Source organism: Pteropus alecto, unplaced genomic scaffold (genome assembly GCF_000325575.1).
Source record: "Pteropus alecto unplaced genomic scaffold, ASM32557v1 scaffold75, whole genome shotgun sequence".
NCBI lineage: Eukaryota > Metazoa > Chordata > Mammalia > Chiroptera > Pteropodidae > Pteropus > Pteropus alecto.
Genome location: NW_006440638.1, coordinates 15,628,077 through 15,648,794, shown reverse-complemented (window position 1 = coordinate 15,648,794; position 20,718 = coordinate 15,628,077). Strand labels below are relative to the sequence as shown.

Here is a 20,718-nt window from a genome sequence, read left to right as displayed (position 1 = left end):
TCCATTTGCGACAACATGGATGGAACTCAAAATAATCATGCTAAGTGAAATAAGCCAGACAGAAAAAGTTGAAAATCACATGAAATCACTTATATGTGGGATATAAACCTAAAAGCAACAAATGAGCAGGACAAACAGAGACTCATGGTCATGGACTATAGACTAGTGGTTACTGGAGGGTAGAGGGTGTGAGGAGCTAGGTGGTCAAATATGTGGTGACAGAAAGAAATCTAATTGTGGGAGCTGAACATATATGTGTGTATATATATATATATATGCCTTATTGTTAAAGTGTACACCTGAAACTTATTGGATTTCATTAACCAATTTCACCATAATAAATAAATAAATTAATTAAGAAATAAAATGAATAAAATAAAATAAACAACTGTTGAATGAATAAATGGCTGAATGCACAAGTGAATGAATGAACTGATAGACAGATGAATGAACAGATGGAGGACGTTAGCTATTAGTTGATTTGATGGCAGATTCATCCAACCATCTCATGAAACTAGTGAAAATATCTCACGAGTCACGAGGCAGAAGAGATCATCTTGATAGTAAATCAACTCTCAGACCAGCTCACAGTGTAGGCTACTCAGTCAGCAGAAAGGGTGTGCGGCTATGAACTCATGCAGGAAGTCCAAGTCCAGAGGCCCACTCCCAGTTTCAAGGATCCCAGAACGCATTTACTGTAAAGGTTAAAACCATCTATCTTGAAAGCTGGGAATTCCGATGGCAGGTCTCCCTTCCTGCGTTTGCAAATAAGGCTTGGTTTCTCAGGGCCTCACACTCTGCACGCGAGCCTTGACAAGGCCCTGCTGGTGGAATCTGGCCACATTGCTGCTGACTTCATCTGGCAGAGGCCCTTAAGCCTGAACCCACGTTCTAGTCCAACCTCTGACAGCTATGTTGAAAACAAGTTCATTTACAGGCAGTTTTATTGAATGCAGCACACAAAGGCATATTTCCCATTGCCATCCGATGACTTAGTACATTTCTGGAGCCAAGATAAACACAGCATCATTCATGTGACTGGCTTCCTGAGAACTAGTCAGGAGATGGTTTGGGGTCTCCTATCTCCTTCTTACCTCCCTTCCCCATTCATCTCTCACACTGCACTGAAAACACTGGGGTGAGTGACAGCAAAGGCTAACGCAGGAGATGCAGCTTAGAAGAAATTTAATACAATCCAGTTGGAGAAGCTTGCATCTCACCGCAGCCATGAAATTCCATTTTGAGCTCAGCATGAGCTGATGGAGTAATGAAATGAAGACGACACTGCAAATGGCTGGTGAGTCTAATAACAGTTTTTGTAGAGTTTTTAGAGGGGCTATTATATTGTGCATTTCCTCCCTATGAACCAGACCGCCTAAAAGGCTTAGAGAGATGAACTACTTTGTCATTCTTCTCTCCCTTCCCTCACATCTGCCAGCCTCTGTCCTTCTTGGTATAAATAGCTTCTCACATAAAAAGAGCAAACTGTCAACTGTCCGAATGTGAATGGTAAAACTGGGCGCCTGGCACTGTGACCCCCTCCCCGTGGTGAGCCTTAGCTATAGAATTCATGGCTCTGAAGTAACAGGCACAAAACCATCATCCGAGTGAACAGACCAAGGCGAGGGCTGAGGAAGCAGGACAAGTGAAAGGATTTTAAAAGCATTTTGAATTCTCCTTTAACAAACAGCCTTGTATTTAGGCTACATTCAGGGAAAGTCAGTCACGGGGCAAGATGCTGGGAATGGAAGGGAGTAATTCATTTATTCTCACAGTTCCTTTGGACGTGAACATAACCCTCTCAGTTTTACAGACAAATCAACTAAAGCTCAGGGCAGCCAAGGTTACAGAGCTAGTAAGTGGTGGAGAGAAGATTTGGCCCCATATATTTCCAACACTGTCATTTTTCCATTGCCTGACAGCAGTTCTCAACTTCAGCATGCAGCAGAAACACCTGAAGGCCATGCTGAGATGGACTGCTGGGCCCACCTCCAGAGTTCAGGTTCAGGAAGTCTGGGGCAAGACCTGCGAATCTTTATTTTTAATAAGTTCCCAGGTGATACTAGTGCTGCTGGTGCTAACGCAATCTGAAAACCGCAGGACTAGGCTACTAAATCTGCAGATTTAATCATCATTCCATGTTAACAACTCAGCTCAAATATTACCTCTTCACAGTGACCCTTTCTCTCTACAGTAGACTCTCCAAATCAGGAAGTAGCAATTTACAGCCTGTGGATAAAACTGGCCCCGCTGCCTGTTTTTGTAAATAAAGTTTTATTGTCACATGGCCATGCACATTCATTTACAGATTGTCTATGAGTGCTTTCACACTGTGACATCAGAGTTGGGTATTTGCAACAGGGGCTGCATGTTCCACAAAGCCTAAAATATTTATTATCTGGCTCTTTACAGGAAAAAGTTTGCCAACCTTGGCTCTAAATCACATCACTCTTTTTTACTGCTTTCTCAGCACACATAACTTTCTGAAAGTGTCTTATTCATTTCATTGTTAATCTGTCTGTATCCTCCACTAGAATGGCACCTCCACAAGGGCACAGATACTTGTTTGTCCCTGGAAAAGTGCCTTGCATGTAGCTGGCACTCCATAAATATTTGCTGAAGGAATGAATATCGCTGCTGAGTGCCCAGGTACGTGACATAGTACCAGGAACATGAGGGCAGCAGGAGGAAGTAGAGGAAATGTAGTTCTCACCATGTGGGCTCCCAGCCAGGATGAGAGAATGGGAAGAGCCAGAGATAAACAGAGATCATTGTGAGGAAAACAAGCCTTTGAAGGTAGAGCCATGCTGTTTCCTGCAGGGATGGAGAAACTGGAGGTGGGGAAAAGAGGAATTCCTTAGTCACCAGGGTCGACCTGAGATTAGGAGAAATTTCCTTCTCCTAAGAATGAAAGAGCCTTGTATGACACATGCTGCTTCCTCTCTTCACACACGCTAAGTTGCTTTCCTTAGACCTGATATCCTGGGTGGATCGCCATGGAAGAGGGAGGGTGGAGGAGGAAGAGCCTGGGTGGGCGCTGGAGTGGGACAGACGGCTGGTGTGAATCTTGGCTCTGCCTCTTACCAGCTGTGGTATCTTGAGCAAGTTTCTGATCCTCTCTGAGCTGCAAGGTCTTCATTGGAAACGTGGGAAATTTGTACAAGGATTAAATGTGATTGTTTATCCATTTAGCATTTGTTTACTGAACGAGTAATATATAGGAGACATTATTTTAGGCACCAAGCAATAGCGTTGAACAAGGCGGTGTACGTCTCCTTCCAACAGGCTCACATTTTGGAAGGCAGGGTATATGACAAAAGGGGCAGATGCAAACGTATATGGAATTTTTGCTATGTACTCATCATATGGAAGATTCCTTGTTACCTCTCTAGTCTCTAAATGGAGACTCTGTGTTGCCTTATTTCTACCTGCAGAGGCAGAAGCATCAAGGTGATGCATGATAGGGGCTCCTTTGACTTCTCAGAAGCAAGTACAGCAGTGGGACTTCCCAGTTCTCATGTCCATGGAAGCCTTGACAATCGTTAGACACTGCATGGGCTCCATTCATTTCTCCCCAAACCATCCAACAACACTTTCCCCAAATTCTCTGTGCAGATACAAAGTTGTTACTAATTTCATTTCACTTCTGAGCTGCACACAAATGAGTAACTTCAGCAACAAGCCAGATCTTTGCATGGCAGGCTTCTTCATGTCATTGAGTAGCTGCTCAAATACCACCTCCCCAGAGAGGCCATGCCTGACCAGTCGGTTAAATTAGCAATCCCTCCAACATCTCGACCCTTGTTCATTACCACAGAAGCTGTTTTATTTTCTTCATAGTCTAGATTAGATGAGATACAACTTGTAGAGCACCTAGGATAATGCCTGGCACGTGTAAGACTTCACTAAATAATTATATCACTATTACTAACATCATTCGTTTTTTAATCACGATCTTGAATTATCTTGATTATTGTTTTCTAATTTACATGTCTCCAACACCTCCTTATGATGACAATGTAGCAGAAATTTTATTTCATTTACTGTTTTATCCCTGTTACCTAGACAGTGCCTGACACATAGTAGGTGCATATTAGATATCATTGAATAACTGAACAAATGAAAAAAGCCTAATTGCTTTTTCTTTTTCACAAAATTCTCCAGCATACTCTCTGATTCATTCCTTACTCTCTCATTAGGGAGAATACAATCCAGTGTAGAACGCTGCCGAGAAGCCCTCAGCTCACCCATTAAAGGCAGGTGCTAAGGAGGCTCTCCGAGGCAAAGTTAAGAGGTCAGAGCCAGGGTCCACTCCTGACCTGTTACTCCCCAAAGGGAAGTTTGTAATATTCTTCTTTGTGGGAAGGCTCTCTTTGCAATCTGAGTAACCTACAGAAAATGCCCCAGGGACTCACTCCTCCCAGGCCTGGGGTTTGTGATGTTGCAGGAGATCATAAGCACTGAGGAAGGTGGGTGGCAGTCACCTGTTCAGCAGACAGCCCTGAAGCCTGGTTGGGGCACTGAAGAAGTCAGAGTCAGGTGGCTCCATCTGGGCGCCTGTCCAAGTCACTCTGCTTCAACAGAGCCAGACTTCATCTGAATGAAGCGGCACCTTTCCAACAACCCCACAGCAAAGAAGCTGGGGAACAGAAAGGCTCCTGTAGTGGTAGAATTCAAAATTATTTTATTAAAACCTTTGAGAAGGTTGAGAAGGAATCCAGGATTTCCGTTAAATCTATGTTTAATCCACCTCCTCCATCCCCACCTAACCTTCGTCCATTATGGACAGGCAAAATTTCTTCTCCCCCTCTGCCTGCCCACTCAGGGCAAGAGTGATCAGTGTCACTTACTACAGCTTCACAAGAACGGAGGTAAGGAAACAGCCACTTTATTGAGCAGCTTCTGTGTGCAGACACACTAGGAGCTTTGTACACATGCCCTCATTTGGGGCCCAGATCAGCCCCGTGGTCTACAGGTCTAAGTTATCAGCTCCCAGGTCAGATTGTCTGAGACTGAACCTGTCTCTGCTGCTCATCAGCTGTGTGATCTTGGGCAAGTTATTTAACTCCTCTGAACCTTGTATTACTCACTTCTAAAACAAAGACAGGGATAATAATTACCAAATAAGGTTATGATAATTAAACATAATAATGGCACATAACAAGGGTCTGACTGAAAGTTTAGTCATTTTTTTCCATGGTCATCATCATTATTAAGAGGAATATTAGGCTCTTGGAAGTTGAACTTTCCTGAAGTCAGAGAGGGAAGGAGCAGCAGCCACGTTTGCCCAACTCCAGAAGCAAGGCTCTTTGTACTGGGCCCTGCTCATCCCTCCCCACACTGTGACTCTCGACGGCTCCCCAGGTTGGGATGGAAACACAAATGGCCCCCTGGTATGGAAACAGAAGGGCTTCTGCCAGACCCTTGGCTCCTCTCATCCTGCTCCAGACCCTAAGTCTTGGAGCCGAAAACACTGCAGCAGGTTTGTACTGGAGTCCAGTCCTTCACAAGATGCCATCCATCTCCTGCCTCTTTGCAATGTAACCTAAGAAATTTCTGAAACAGTTAGGCTGGTCAGGGGAATCTGCTTAGAACACACACTTTTAAGAAAAGCATAGGGAGCAGGAATAATCGATACATAATAATTCTTCACATAGAAAAACATTTAAGAGTTTTTTATCTTTTCAATGTGATGCAACTCTGAACATTTCTGGTCCTTCAGAGGCTCCCGGTCATCTGTTTGTCTCTTAACAAATATTTGCTGGGTGGCTGCCATGTGTCAGGCACTGTGCTAGGTGTTGAGCGCTTCCTAAAAAACATAGCAGACAAGATCCTTGCCATCTTAGATCTTAAAATAAAGTGGGGGAGCCAAATATTAAACAAATAATTACACTAATAAGTATCTAATTACAAATTTGATGAATGCTAATAAGGAAAATTCCAGAGACTGCCATAAATGGGACCTAACTTTCTATTGGGAGTGGGGTGGGCGAGGTCAGAGAAGCTCCTTGAGAAAACACATTTAATCTGACATCTGATGGATGAGTAATAGTCACTATATTAAAAGCCAAATAAACAACTTTATGTACCCAATAAAGACATTTTAGACTTTCACAAAGCTCAAGACCAACTAATTCACCCACATCTTTAGGGAATGTTGGATGGTTTATTTTGCCCCTTACAGCAGCATACTTTGAAAGCCAAAAACTGGCCAATTACTCCTGACATCTACTCTTTAGCCTTCCTGAGATAATTCGAAGTGAAACTGGAGATTTCTGGACAAATAATCAAATCTCTATTCTTTATGTGCAAAAACACAGTTAAGGTCAGGGTAAAATTACTAATGTTTGGAGACCAAGGATTTGAGGACATGTATATTTGAGAAGCCCCCACAGATACTGGAGTATAAAAAAAATCAATGAAAAGGCCATTCACTCAGGAGAAACAATCTGATGGCCTCTTCAGATTTCCATGGAGCAGTGAGTAGAAGAACTAATAGAAAAACTACATCCACATGTACCTAATGAAGGCTATCCACCCAGAGGATGCAGCAGTTAGCACCTTTCAAGAGGACAGTTTGGCAGAATGGATCAAAAGCCTTAAAAAAGGTTTACATGTAACCATTCCACCTTTAGGAATTTTTCTTCAGGAGAAGAATAGGCAAAAGTACAGGAAGGTTAGCTGCTACCATCTAATTTAATGGAGAGCTACCAACAACACATATTCAAATAGAAACCTTCAACTTAGGATTGTTCAATGGTGGTACTCTTGGTATTTGGGAGGAGTCAGTTCTCCTTTTGTGCAGGATCGTCTAGTACTTTTCAGGATGTTTAGCATCCCAAGCTCCCACGAATTAAAATCCAGGAGAGCAGGGATCTTGTGGAGTCCCCCAGCCATTATGACAATAACTACCTCCTACCAAACATACATTTCAAAATGCCCCCTAGTGGTGGGTGGTCCACTGGAGCTTAGAAACTACCAATGGAGAACTATATATCTACCTATTCCAAAGGATAACACCTATTCAGAAGTATAATCTGGATTTGAATATATTTACAGAAAAAATATCTTCAAAATACGTGAAGTGGGAAAGAAAGCCACAACAATTAGGTAGCGTCATCACATTTTTGTCCAAAATGAAACAGAAATGTATTCCTATATAGATACTTGTTATACATATGCAAAAAGATTGAAAAACAATTTCCTTTGGTTGGTAGAACTCGAGTGCTTTTTATCTGCTTTCTTAGATTTCTCATATTTCTTTTTTTTTTTTTTTCCAATAATAAAGTCTTCCCTTTAAAAAGGAAAAAGCAACTTCTGTTCCGGAGAACAAAAGGTGACCCGCCCACTGCCTATTCCTCATGGCGCTCCAACTCTTGTTTTGACTTAGTGAGAACAGCAGGATCTGCCTCAGAAGCACAGGTCTCTGCACAGTCAACATGGGATCACCACTTTTTCACTCTGCCGAATATCTGACCACCTTACAAGGCAACAGATATTATACTGGAGCTAGAACATAGTAGATGTTCAAAAAATGTTTGTTGAAATGAGCCATTCTTTATATCAACTGGGCCAGAATTTTGCTGACAGATACTCCAGGTTTTAACATCACTTTCACGCAGTAGTACTCAACCCATCCTCCAGAGATACTGGGCAATGTCTGGAGACATGCTTGGTTACCTCAATGTTGGGAGAGGTGTGGTGTGTACTACTGGCATCTAGTGGGTAGAGGCCAGGGATGCTGCTAATCATCCTGCAATTCAAAGGACGCCTCAATAGCAACAACTTGTCCAGCCCCCAATTTCAAGAGGACTGAGCTTGAGAAACCCTGCTCACCATTTGCCTTTCTTAGAGCTCATTAAGTATTTTCTGAATCCTTCCTGAAGTGTTATGTACTGTAAATTTATAATCATGGTATCTCTGAGATAGAGCACATACTATTAATTGTTTGAGTTTGAAGAAACACAGTGCACATACTATTAATTGTTTGAGAAATTGGAGCCTTATGGATGACTTCAGATGATCAATCAGGGCAGACTCCAGTTCTCTGTTCTGGCTCTCTGGATGGCATTAAACACCTTATTGGGAGTAAGCAAAGGCCAAGGATCTGGGCAAACTCTCTGATTACTTCTCAGGCTAGCCTTTAAAAATCATAGTTAAATGCCTGTCCTCTCTGGCATCATCTGTTATATCTATCATTTTCCATTCTATTTTAAGAAAGTTAGGTTTTGCAGCTGGCAATTAAATGCCAATATTTAAGAACACCTCCCCAAAAGGGAGGTGACTTTCGATGGCATTATATTTAATTGGAAGGTATTTCTCATAAGAAACAAGAATAATAAAGAGTGTCACCTGAAGGTATATTAACCAACTCCACAATCATGGAGTGAAATGAAAGGTTTCTAACAAAAATAAAAGCACATTACTCTCAACTCTAACTAGTCTTTAGTATTTTGCCTCCAGCACAAAACATTTTAATGTTCACTGTAATTTCTCTTGATAGAAAAATGGTTTTTCCCAAACCAGAGACAACTAACATGATATTAAACACCAGAATTTTTATTAGCGAAAGGCATTTAGGCCTCAAATTTTTCTAATCTTAAAATATACTGAATAGATCTTTAAAAATCTTTAAACCTATAAACAGTTTTGTTAGTAATAAACTTCAAAAGATCTTACAATTTAAAATTTTGAAGCCCATTTCTTTCATGCAACATGATCCCTTCAAACATCTTTAATATATACTCATATTTTATTAGGCAAATATAGAGCCCTTCAAATAGCTTGAAGAGAGACTCTCTCTGAAGAACAACTTCCCTTTTGAATCATCTGTGTCATATAGGTTTGAGTAACTGTAGGGAACAGAGAAAACCATCCAAAGAACAATAGAATTATAAGACATAGGAATATCCTTTCATCTGACATAATTCAAACCACTTGTTTAATAGCATTAATCATTTTCTTTCAAAACAAATCAAAGAACATTGTTTTATACTTCCCAAAGACGTTCATTTCAGATGAGTCAAGTGGCCTCCAAAAATATCAGAAGCACTCACTTTTTGAACTGGTAAATTTAACCAAGACCTAGCTCTTGCAATTGTCTGTTCTCTTGGGTCAATAGAAAACTTTCTCTGAATCTGAACATCACAGAATGATGTTTAGTCATCTTAGAGAAGAATCTACTTAAGCAGGGAACTTAAAACAGCTTAACTTTGGAATTTCGAGGCTCAATTTAGCAGGAAGTACTATGAACAAAACAAAGATGGGTCTCTTAGAAGCTGCTGGAAATGAGGTTAGCAAGAAAATGAAACAAGCTTACAGATGTATGTAGGTGTGAAAACTTACTGCTCTAGTCCTGGGGGTAGAATGGTGACGTCAAACAAAAATATTCAGTCATCTACCACCTCATTTGAGTTTCTAGACAAATTCAGCCAAATTAAACTACTCTCGTTATTTAATACAATCTTTACTGAAACAGAACAAAAAGTAAACATATAACCACACCCAAAAAACTGAGAGAAAAAGCTTTTATTTCTTCCTGCTAATATCGCAACACAGAACTCCCTTGAATTCTCATGAAGATTATTTCCTGTGAATGTTTCTATTCCAAGATATTTTGTGATCTCTATTCTAATGGTAAGAATTAGAATAGAGATCACAAAACCGAAGTATCCGTAGCATTTAGAAAGGTAACACAAAGGGACAAAGTGGACTTAATGAAGACTAGGGTGACTTGGAGAGATCAAGCTCTGTCAAGGAAGAATGACCAGCACTCAAGCCAATGGCCAGAAAACCAATCATAGCAGAAATGAGATTCCACAGTCTCAAATTTTCCAGATACAAATATGAACTTTTCAATAGAAATTCCTAACTTTTAAATATTAGCAACCGATTCAAAATTTTAAACAATACTTTACTGGCTAAACAAATCCTGCCTATGTGCTTGATTTTATCAGTCAATTTGTAACCTCAATATTGGAAGGAAAAAAAAAGAAATGGCTAATCAAAGATGTTATCAGGGTCCCACTCTTAAGTTGTTGGTGAATTCTTAGGCCTTTCTTAACCATAAAGAATTTTTTCTAAAAGAATGATCACATTTAAAGTTATTACCTTAAAATTTTAGCGTTTTTTACATTTCAAAACACTACGTTAGACATAAAGTTTCTCCAGAGCAAGAAACTTTTCATGTCAGAGGAAGGAAATAGTGGTTGAACACTTTAGATTCTGATAAAACTGTCTCTCAAAGAAGCACAGAGAAGATCATGAAAATATCCAGTCTACAGAAGGGGCTTCTAAACCAACACTGAGCTTGGCAGAAAAGAAAATTCCAAGTACCAAGAAATGCAAAGCAGAAGCTGTATATCACTGAAAAAACAAAATGCAGTGAAACAGAGAGAAACCAAGTTCATCTCATCGAGCAAATAATATTTACAGTCTGTGGGTAGTGTCAAAATATTTCAGGAAATGCCAATGTCTTTCTTTGTAAAGCAAGGCCAAATGTAATAAACACAGCATATATCACTGGAAAGAATAAGGCGAATCCATATTTCCTCACTCTCCTTTACAAAGGATCTTAACGTTAAGATTCATGGCCAATGTAGAACTTCCCTTCCCTCTCCAAAACCGAAGTTTCGCCATCTAATGTTTCAGAGCCAACATACCTATGAAGTTTCTAGAAAATCTTCTGTTAAAAGTTAATAATTGTGATTCAGAATGAACTAGTAATGGCCCACAGAAGGCTCAGTTTTATTTCTCTTCCTCATTTCCTCCTGAGGCTCTGGACATCTTCAACCCATGGAGCCCCAACCTCTTTTCTGAATCAGTCAGGTCAATTCTTCCTTCCGCACCGGAATGAGGAAAGACGGGCAACATAAACACAAAAGCCAAACCACAACCACCCTCACGTCAAGAATGGTACCTGTTCAGGCTTCAGCCCGGGCGGGACCCAGGCGTACTCCTCCAAGGCACAGCCTGAGTCGTCATCTGAGGTCGAGTTCCTCTGGAAGTCAAACATGAGTTTGCTGACGGTCTTCTCCATCTCCAGGGGCATCACCGTCACCATGTGCTCCTCCTGAGGGCACTTGCAGTGCAGACAGATCTTCCTGCAAGCAGCAAAGGTGGTAGGTGAGAAGGAAGGCAAAAGATACCATTTTTTCAATTGGCCTGCCAGCCCCCAGCCCTTGGATTCCAAAGCATAAACACATTCCTTGGCAACTGCCTTTTGGCAAAAGCATCTAAAGGAGCGTACCACAGCACGCCTGTCTTTGTAGAAGATGCCACACGATCAGGCACCACCAGGTAAGCATGCTAAGGAAGTTTACACATGGATCCCCACCTTTTCCTTTAAATCACTATTACAAGAGGAACGTCAAAATATATTATTTTACTAGGTAAACACTGGATATGAACCATGACCACAATTTCTTAGACTATAATAGTAATTAGACATAATACATATGCTGACCAGAAATATTACCAGTAGATTTAACGAATATTGACAACATACCATTTATATAAAGGGTTCCTAGACCTTAGAAAATCGAAGTGGTTTTGAGAAGAACTGTAGGTGAAATTTTCTTTAAGAAGAGAAAAAACATATTTTTTTCCACTCAACAAATCTGGTCCTAAGATTTCATGAGAAAGACATTTTCACCTCCAATAAAATTCTGTGTAGGTTTAAAATTCTAATTGGAAACTCAAATCTTTCCTACATCGGTCGTTTTTTCATACACAAGAGGATCGTACATGTAAATTATTTCAAAAGGTAGCAGCCAATGATAAAAAATCTCTCCCCCAAATTGAACATTTTTCTTTTAAGGTTACCATCTGTTCTGTTTTCCATGGCTACACAAATGATGAAGGAATAAAAAGGTTCATGTCAACAGCACAAAAGCATTTCTAGCTTCTACTGATAAAATAGAGAAGAAAAAATGGAGGAAGAAATTTTTAAGAAAATAAGCTGTTATATGGGTACTCTCATCTCCATGATTAGTTTCATAGCAATTTATAAAGGCAATGAAGAACCCATATTCCTAATCCCCACATGTGCTTGAATTTTTTGATAACAGCTTTGTTAAGATATAATTCACAGACCATAAAATTCACCATTTAAAAGTGAACAATTCACTGGCTTTCAGCATATTCAGAGTTGTGAAACCACCACCACTGTCTAATTTTAGAACATTCTGATCATTCCCAAAAGAAAACCTACACAAATTAGCAGTAACTTCTCACATTCCCTTCCCCCCAGGTCCTGACAACCACTAATCTATTTTCTGCCTCTATGGTTTTGCCTGTTCTGGAAAATACACATAAATGGAATCATACAAAATGTCGTCCTTTGAAACTGGCTTTTTTCACATAGTATGATGTTTTCAAGGTTAATCCACGTTGTAGTATATGTCAGTCCTTCATTCCCTTTTATTGCATAATGATATTCCATGGTACGAATATACTACTTTTTGTTTATCCATTCTTCAGTTGGTGGACATTTGGACTGATCCTATGTTTTGACTTTTGTTACGTAATGCTACTCTGAATATTTATGCACAAGGTTTTTTTTTTTTTTTTTTCTTTTGGTGTGTGCGTACATATGTTTTCAATTCTCTTAGGTATATACCTAGGAATAGAACCGCTGGGTCATATGGTAACTTTATGTTTAACAATTTGAGAAACTGTCAAACTGTTTTTTAAAAATATATGTCCCATTTTACATTCCCACCATTAAGGAATGACTGTTCCATTTGCTCCACTTCCTTGCTATACTTGTTATTGTTTTCTTTTTGATTCTTGTCATCCTAATGGGTGTGAAGTGTTATCTTATTGTGGTTTTGATTTGTACTTTCTTAATGACTAATGATGTGAACATCTTCTTATGTGCTTATTACATATCTTTGGAAAAAATGTCTATTCAAACCCTTAGTCCATTTTTAAAGTTACTTGCCTTTTATTGTCAGGTTGTAAGCATCACTTATACATTTTCTGGTTATAAGTACTTTATAAAATAAATGATTTGCAAAAGTTTTCTCCCATTCTGTGGGTTGTCCTCACTTTCTTAATGATGTCTATTTAAGCATAAAAGTTTTTGACTTCGATGAAGTCCAATTTATTTTTTTCTGTTGCTGCTTGTGCTTTGGTATCATATCTAAGGGACCCAATGTCATAAAGATTTACTCCTGCATTTTCATTTAAGAGTTTTATGGTTTTAACTCTTATAATTTGGTCTACGTTTTATTTTGAGTTAATTATAATATATGGCGTGAGGTAGGATTTCAAGTTCATTCTCATGTGGCTATCTAACTGTCCCAGTGGCATTTGTTAAAAAGTTTATTCTTTCTCCATGAATTGTCCTGGCATCCTTGCTGAAAATCAATTGATGATAAATGTGAAGGTTTTTTTTTCTGGACTCTCAATGCTATTCCACTGACCTATATATCTACCCTAATGCCAATACCACACTGTCTTGATTACTCAAGTTTTGTAGGAAGTTTTAAAATTGTGAAGTGTGAGTGTTCTTCTTCTAAAAAACTGTTTTGTTTCTTCTGAGTCCCTGGCAGCTGCATCATAAAATGTAAATTTTAGGATTAGCTTGACAATTTCTGAAAAAAAAAAAAAAATCCTGCTGGGATTGCACTGAAGCTGTATATCAATTTGGAGAATATTGCTACCTTAACAATATTAAGTCTTCCAATCCATGAACAAAGAATGTCTTTCCATTTGTTTCCATCTATTTTAATTTCTTTTAATGCTATTTTGTGGTCTTCTGGTACAAGTCTTGTACTTCTTTTGTTAAGTTTACTTCTAAGTATTTTATTCTTTTTGATGCCATTGTAAATGAAATTGTTTGCTTAATTTTGTTTTCAGATTATTACTATATAGAAACACAAATGGTATTTGTACATTGATTTTACATCGGTCTTAATGAACATGTTTATTAGTTCAAATTGTGTGTGTGTATGTGTGTGTGTGTATGTGTGTATTCCTTAGGATTTCTTATATATAAGATCATGTCATTGTGAATAGAGACAGTTTTCTTTCTTTCCAATATGATGCCTTTTGTATCTTTGTCTTGCCTTATTGCCCTGGCCGGGACCTCCAGTACAGTGGTGAATAGAAATGGCACGTGTGGACATCCTTGTCTGGTTCCTGATCTTATTAAGGGAAAACATCCAATCTTTCACAATCAAGTATGATTTACCTGAGGCTTTTTGGAGATGCCCTTTTTCAAACTGAAAAAGTTTTCTTCTATTCTAGTTTGTTGAGTGTTTTTATAATAAAACGGTGTTGGATTTTGTCAAATGCTTTCTTTTCCAACTATTGAGATGATCGGTTAGTTTTTGTCCTTATTCTATTAATGTCTTATGCTTGAATTTTGACACCAAAATGTACTGAAGAAACAAAATCAGTTTAGTCCAGCCAAGTTAGGCTTGTCAGATTCTCCTACTTCCTGCTTTTTATCAGACTGAAAAATACACACAGAATATATACTTGGATCTGGTTTGCATCTCCAAATTCAAAGACAGTTCATCCAAACCCTGGCTGGTCTTTTTAAAAATAGTCAAAGCTCATTTTAAGAGTAACTAATTAATCAGCTACTGTAAAGAAGTCGGGGGTACTGGGAAGTGGTCAGGGTTTTTCCCCTCTGGAATTTTTTATACCAATTTAAGACTTAAGGGAAAAAAATTACTGTGTTTAAAAAAATTTAGTGATTAATGGTTTTTACTTGAAAGTCATATATTTAAAACAAAAGGTACAGGAATATTTACCAAAATTAGTCTCCAGAATATTCATCAGCAATTAGGGGAAGATGAAACCTACATTAGTGGAGGGGGAGAAACATACAGTAAACATTAAACAGAACAAATCATTCAATCATATAGAATATTAAAAGTGCTAAGTGCTACACAAAAAAACAAGAAAGGTGAAGCAGGAGAAGGCTGATCAGGACTAAGGTGGAGGCACACGCAAACAGAATGTACAGCACTGGACTTCTTTAAACGTTATATACAGGAGTCCAGATTCACATACCAGTCTTCCAAGAAAGGAAATATCACCCCCACTTTCCAGAGAAGAAAATGAAGGCTCAGAGAGATTAAGCAATATGTTCAAAGTAAACCCTAAACAGCAAGCAGAACAGAGATTCCAAGTAAGCTCTATCTAACCCCTGAACAAAAACAATGACCTATAGGCAGCATACCCGATTCCAGCCACAATACCCTTACTCCTGAAACAATAAACACATTCGGAAAAATGAAAACTAAAAGAGGAAAAAAGAAGGAAAGAAAATAAAAACAGTAAATCAAAACCATGAAGACCTTATGTATTTCCCTGCTAGTTTCTTGTCTTCAGCTTCTCATTTATAATTAACAGGCACTCCTGTGGCAAGGCATTTTTATTTGCAAAGAATTTTCGACCTTTCAGTGATTCCATGACAGCCTTTGGAAGGACTAATTTAATAACTTCTGTTTATAAATAGCAAACCCAGGGCCCAGATGCTAAGAAAGGAGCAGAGGGTCAGAGGTAAAGCCAAGAGGATTTCTCTTGATCCGCATGTCTTTCTCCTCCTCTCGGCAAAATGCACACGACAACACCCAATAGCTCTCTCTTTCGACACACTGATTAAAGCTTTTCAGCAGTGCGTGGGGGAAATATATGATTTGGTTTTTCCCCCCGCAAATAGACATTTATGAAAATAGAACCTCCTAGTAAAGCAGGATTTCATTAAAAAAAAAAAAAAATCCAACCATATAAAGCATACATTGGTTTCATTCTGTCAGAGTTGACATTCTACCTGTACATAATTGGGTTTGTGAATGACAAGTTTCCAAGGAATAAGGCATGATTCAGAGAGCAGAGATCTTGCATTCCCCTTCCTTCCCTCCCTCTACCTGGCAACGACCCATGCAAACCCCCACCCCAAATTTGCAGCTATTAATTCATTCATTTCCACATCCAGAAGTCATAATCTGCTCTTCCATGGAACACACAATACCCGTAGGTGAAGGCTCTCTTTTTAACCGTCTCAAAGTACTCTGGTCATCTGCACCAGTGACCACACCGTTTGGAAAATGACTAACAATTTATACCAATTAACTTATCTATCTTAATGTGGAAGGATTCATTATAAATAGATTGGGTGTGCGCGTGTGGAGAGGAGGTTCTTATACCTGAGATGTTGACAGGTTATTTACAACACTGAACTCTGAACCATCGTGTCTTATTTTGTGTGAGAAGTGATAGAATGAAGACAATAAATGAATCTTCCTTTAAGCGTGATTCTGACAAGTTCAAGTCATAAATTGTAGAAATCTAGATTTGGAGGATTATAATCATCATTAAATACTTTAAAATGTTTCCTTCTCACTCTCTTTCATCCAGCTCCCCTTCTAATGAGAAGAAAATATATATTTTTAAGAACTCATATGTGGAAATATATTCAATATGTAAAACAGATTTGTTCAAGTTGATGTGAGAAAAGGGGACCCTGAACTCACTCTCTCAAGCTCGATATTCTTCCAAAATTCTAGGCATTTTGATTGTCCTAAGGTCCCCAGGTTCCAAAGACACAAGTTTGGAAGCCAGCATCCTGCCCTGGATTCCTCAAGGTTATGTTCAGCACTTATCAAAATATGAAGTAGGTGCCCAATAATTTGATAATGACCAAATCAAACCAAACCAAACAAAAAACAAATGAACAAACAAAATAGAGGCTGTCAATGGCTTTTAAAACATAAACAACTCCTAATCATGAAACTGTGCATATAGATAATGATTGTAGTCATGATAAATTGTGCACCTGGTTACCAAGACACTACAGGAAGATGCTTGGGGAGTAATAATGTACCGCAGTAACTTTGATTTGATCAGACACAGGGCCTGGAAGTACCTTTCCACCAGCATCCCAGGTGACTCCGACACATACTTGGAGGACACTCTTCTGTAGCTAGCCTCCTAGTTAGAGGGAAGCACTTGAGAAAGAGTATGGTCTGAAAACTGGTGTGTGTTCTACCAACACAGCTGATGATCTCAACGACTCTGGGCAATGTGTATTTAAAAATCTGCTCCAGGGGATCTATGCCAACTCCTCCTGACCATCATGTCTTAACTCTTACATCACTAAGCCCACCTGTCACTCAGCTGGGTACCTACTGGGGCTTGTGTATGAAAAGGTGCTGGTGAGAGGCAGGACTATACCAGCCACCGGAATGGTGTCTCTCATTGCTAGCCCTGCCATCTATCCTCCTGCCTGCCACCTCCTCTGTGGTATAGGCCAAATCAGGTTCAGGCCACTCTTATGCACAGGGTCAAGGGTAGACGGTTTAAAGAGTGGCTCAGCATCAACACAAACCAAGTGATTGATGAGGAATGCATAATGCTGAACTCGACATGGTAATGCTTCGGGCAGCCGAGATCAGGTGTGGGAAAATACAGTTTTGTTAGAGACGAAGGGCTAAAATAACCCCAAGGTCTCTATAGCTTTTTGCTAAATAACAGATGTGTCCTAAGTATTTAAATTTTTCCATGACTCTGGTTCACTAAGGTAAAAAATAACTCTTTTTATTCTTAATAATGGGAAAAGAGGAAATCTTTTTCTCCCTATAATAATTAAAAGCTACTGCTTCCTTATCCTTAAAAAAAAAAAAGCAATACACAATTAATATAGAAAGGGATCAGGAATTATAGATAAGCAAGAAGAAGAAAACTATTTCAAAACATTCACAATCCCAGAGATAATCACTGTTAAACAGAAACAGCTGCTGGTCCTCTTTTTCCCTCGTGTTAAGAAACTGGAGACCAGATTTCATTCTATGTGTTCCCTATGGGCAAGTACCAAGAGACAAGACTCTGGCCTGGAATGACAGGACAAGAGCCAGAGCCACCCGCATGTGAACGCACAATACTCTAGCAAATAGATGTACATTATTCAGTCCAGATAGGTGGGTCTGTTCTGATCTGGTGCCCTGTAGCAGGATCAGAGAATTTATTTACGTTGCTTGGAAGATGCCGGCAACACAGGAATTGCATGTATATTTATGGGTATCTCAGACTTAAGTCTCTCAGATAAAAAAAAAACATCTGAAAACAGGATTTTAGCATCTATTGACTTTCAATTTTCTGTGCAAGTGGGGAGGGGTAGGGCATGGATAATTTAAAACCACTAATCCTTGGCTCTGACTTGGGTCTTTGTACATCAGTCATATACTCTCAGTGCTGCAGTAACTTATGTCACCTCAAACCACCTAAAGGATCCATCTTGCCAGGACGGTCTCAGGAGCAGGTGGGCAGGAGTCCAAATTTCTCAGTCTCTCTGCTGCCCAATTTCCTAGGATTTCCAACGAGAGCATTGACTTTTCAGATGCATGCAAAGCACCAGCCTAAAATGAGTCAAAAATTTTTCTGAGTTTATTGCCCTTTGAGAATACCTTCCCCAGGCTTTAGGAGGTAAATAAGTGGGGGGAAGAGAGTTTTTACTGGGTTGCAGGCTGCCCAGAGGTAAGTGAATAGAAACAGTGGTTGTACTTAAGGCATGACCCTGCTGTGCTTAAGTGAGCCAGTAAGAACTAGAAGCAGGATCCATCTACCCTAAGATATTGCTGAGATAATCCCACTCCCACTGTGAATAAGTTGGAGTTGTCAAAACTGAGCTATCACAAAGAACACAAGCTGTTCCTCCCCGAAACTGCACTGGTCACAGAATTATATGACCCGCACACAGGGAGCTTCAGCTTCCACCTTCCACATCCCCCACAAAAACACAAGTGGAAGATCGAAATGTCAGAGAGGAAGGCAGACAAGAAATATATTTGTGGAGGCTGGCCTAAAACGAAATGAGGATGCTCCAAGAGGTCAAAGTTTGCCCCCAGGGATGAAAGACTCCACACGACAGGTCTGACCTCCTGACTCCTGCCTCCCAAAGCTCAAGTACAGATGTAAAATTTAGGAATGGTGTCATCTAAGTGGGCGTAGGGAAGTCCTTCCATTCTCCCCAATTCCCTTTGTCTTGGAATTCCTATTTCTCTCTGTCTTGATACTCAGACATCAGCATATCCTGTTATTTGCAGCCTTACTGGCTCCTTAACGCCCTCTTCCCAGCCACAATACTTTGTCTTCCCCTTTTCTGGCAAACATTCAGTCTGAATGAGGGACCCAGGCATGAACCTTGACACTTGCCATGTCTGGAAGCAAGATTTCTATCTCTGTGAGAAAGGAAAAATGGTTTCCTAACAAACACAGAAGCTAAAAGGCGGAGACTATGACAGGGCCAGCTGGGTATGAGGCTGGTGTGTGCTGAGAGCCAAAACCATGCTGCTGGCCCTGTCTGACTCCCTGCCTTCTGCCTGGGCTCCAGTGGCTCTGGCCATCTGCACCAAGAGAGGTGCCTCTCTCCCTGGCACTGCCAAAGTTGGTAGAGGATAATTTTCAGTGGCAGTTGTTTCCTCTCTTAAGATGTCAATTCATACTTTAATGAGGAAACATATAGTGTCCTACTTTATTTTGTCATTTTTGAATAGTAGAAACACATTCTCTTTTAAAATAAGCCTCCCGGATGACTTTTTGTATTTTGAACATCTCTTACCATACTTTGATTTATAGGTATGATGTCTCAGCAATTGAGGGACGATGTCTTATATTGGGTTTCCCCAGAATCAGATCCTCAAAAGGTATATGAGCATAAAGAAGTCTGGGAGGTGATCCCAAAAAGTCCTGATAGAGAATTGGAGAAGGGAAGCGGGAAAAGGAAGGATGCCAACATAAGGTGAGGTAATGATCAGGCTACAGTTTTGGCCAACTGTGGCTCATTTCAGTTGAGGAGCTATGGGGGATGGTATAGAACACTCCTCAGAAATGTTCCATTAAAGAGTCAAGGATGCAGGGGTACTTATCCACCAATTCTCAATAGTCACTGGGTGAAGACCACTCCTGGGGCCCTCTGGCCTATCCCCGCATGCAAGACAAGCTCAAGCAAAAAGCTATAGTTCCTACTGCAGCAGGAACCACGGGTCGGAGCACACTGGAATGGTGGAATGCCAAGGAGGAAGAAGGGAATGCCAAAAAAATTTGCTGCAGGCAGCTTCATTTATTAAACAATAATTCTCTGAGCATCTACTATGTACTATGCACTCTGTTAGGTGCTGCAAGGAATTAAAACAAAACAAAACAAAACAAAACAGTAAGGAGTCCCTGTCTGACTGGGACACAAAGATATAGCATAAAGAGCTAGACCACGACTTTCAAAGTGAAGAGTACTTGTGGGCTTATTTAAGTGGAATGTCTTGTTCTGAGGAGACAGATGCTGAAATATATACAGGTAAAGGATGATATTTCCAATTTATTCTCAGATGGCGCAGCAATAATAATAAGAATGTGTGCGAATGTGGGTGGGGTTAGAGAGAGAGAACTAGCAGAACAAATGTGGCAAAATATCAACAATAGAGAAATCTAAAAAGGTGTATGGAAATTCATATTATTCTTGTAACTTCTATATAACATTACAGTTTTTCAAAATAAGTGTTAAACAAAAGTGAAAAGTACTTTGACTTTGTTGTTAGGTCATTTATTAATAGAAAACCTACTATGTGCCAGGCACTGTGCTACCGAGAATTACTATTAATGAGAAGTCAGGGAGGGCCTCCTTAAGGAAGCTGTGCCTGAAGGTTGCTGAGTAGGAGGTTGTTAGGCAAGAGGAGAAGGAAGAAGTGTTTTCAATGGGTAAATAAA

At 39.7% G+C, this 20,718-nt stretch overlaps 1 protein-coding gene across 1 annotated transcript in view; it reads right to left on the bottom strand.

Annotated features, from left to right (window-relative positions):
* The window catches only part of PRICKLE2 (prickle planar cell polarity protein 2), a 317,500-nt gene that overhangs the window by 71,514 nt on the left and 225,268 nt on the right, over positions 1-20,718 (bottom strand). Inside the window, exon 3 of the mRNA XM_025050858.1 lies at positions 10,919-11,102. Within this exon, the coding sequence (XP_024906626.1) occupies positions 10,919-11,102 (184 nt within the window). The remainder of the gene's footprint in view (positions 1-10,918; positions 11,103-20,718) is intronic.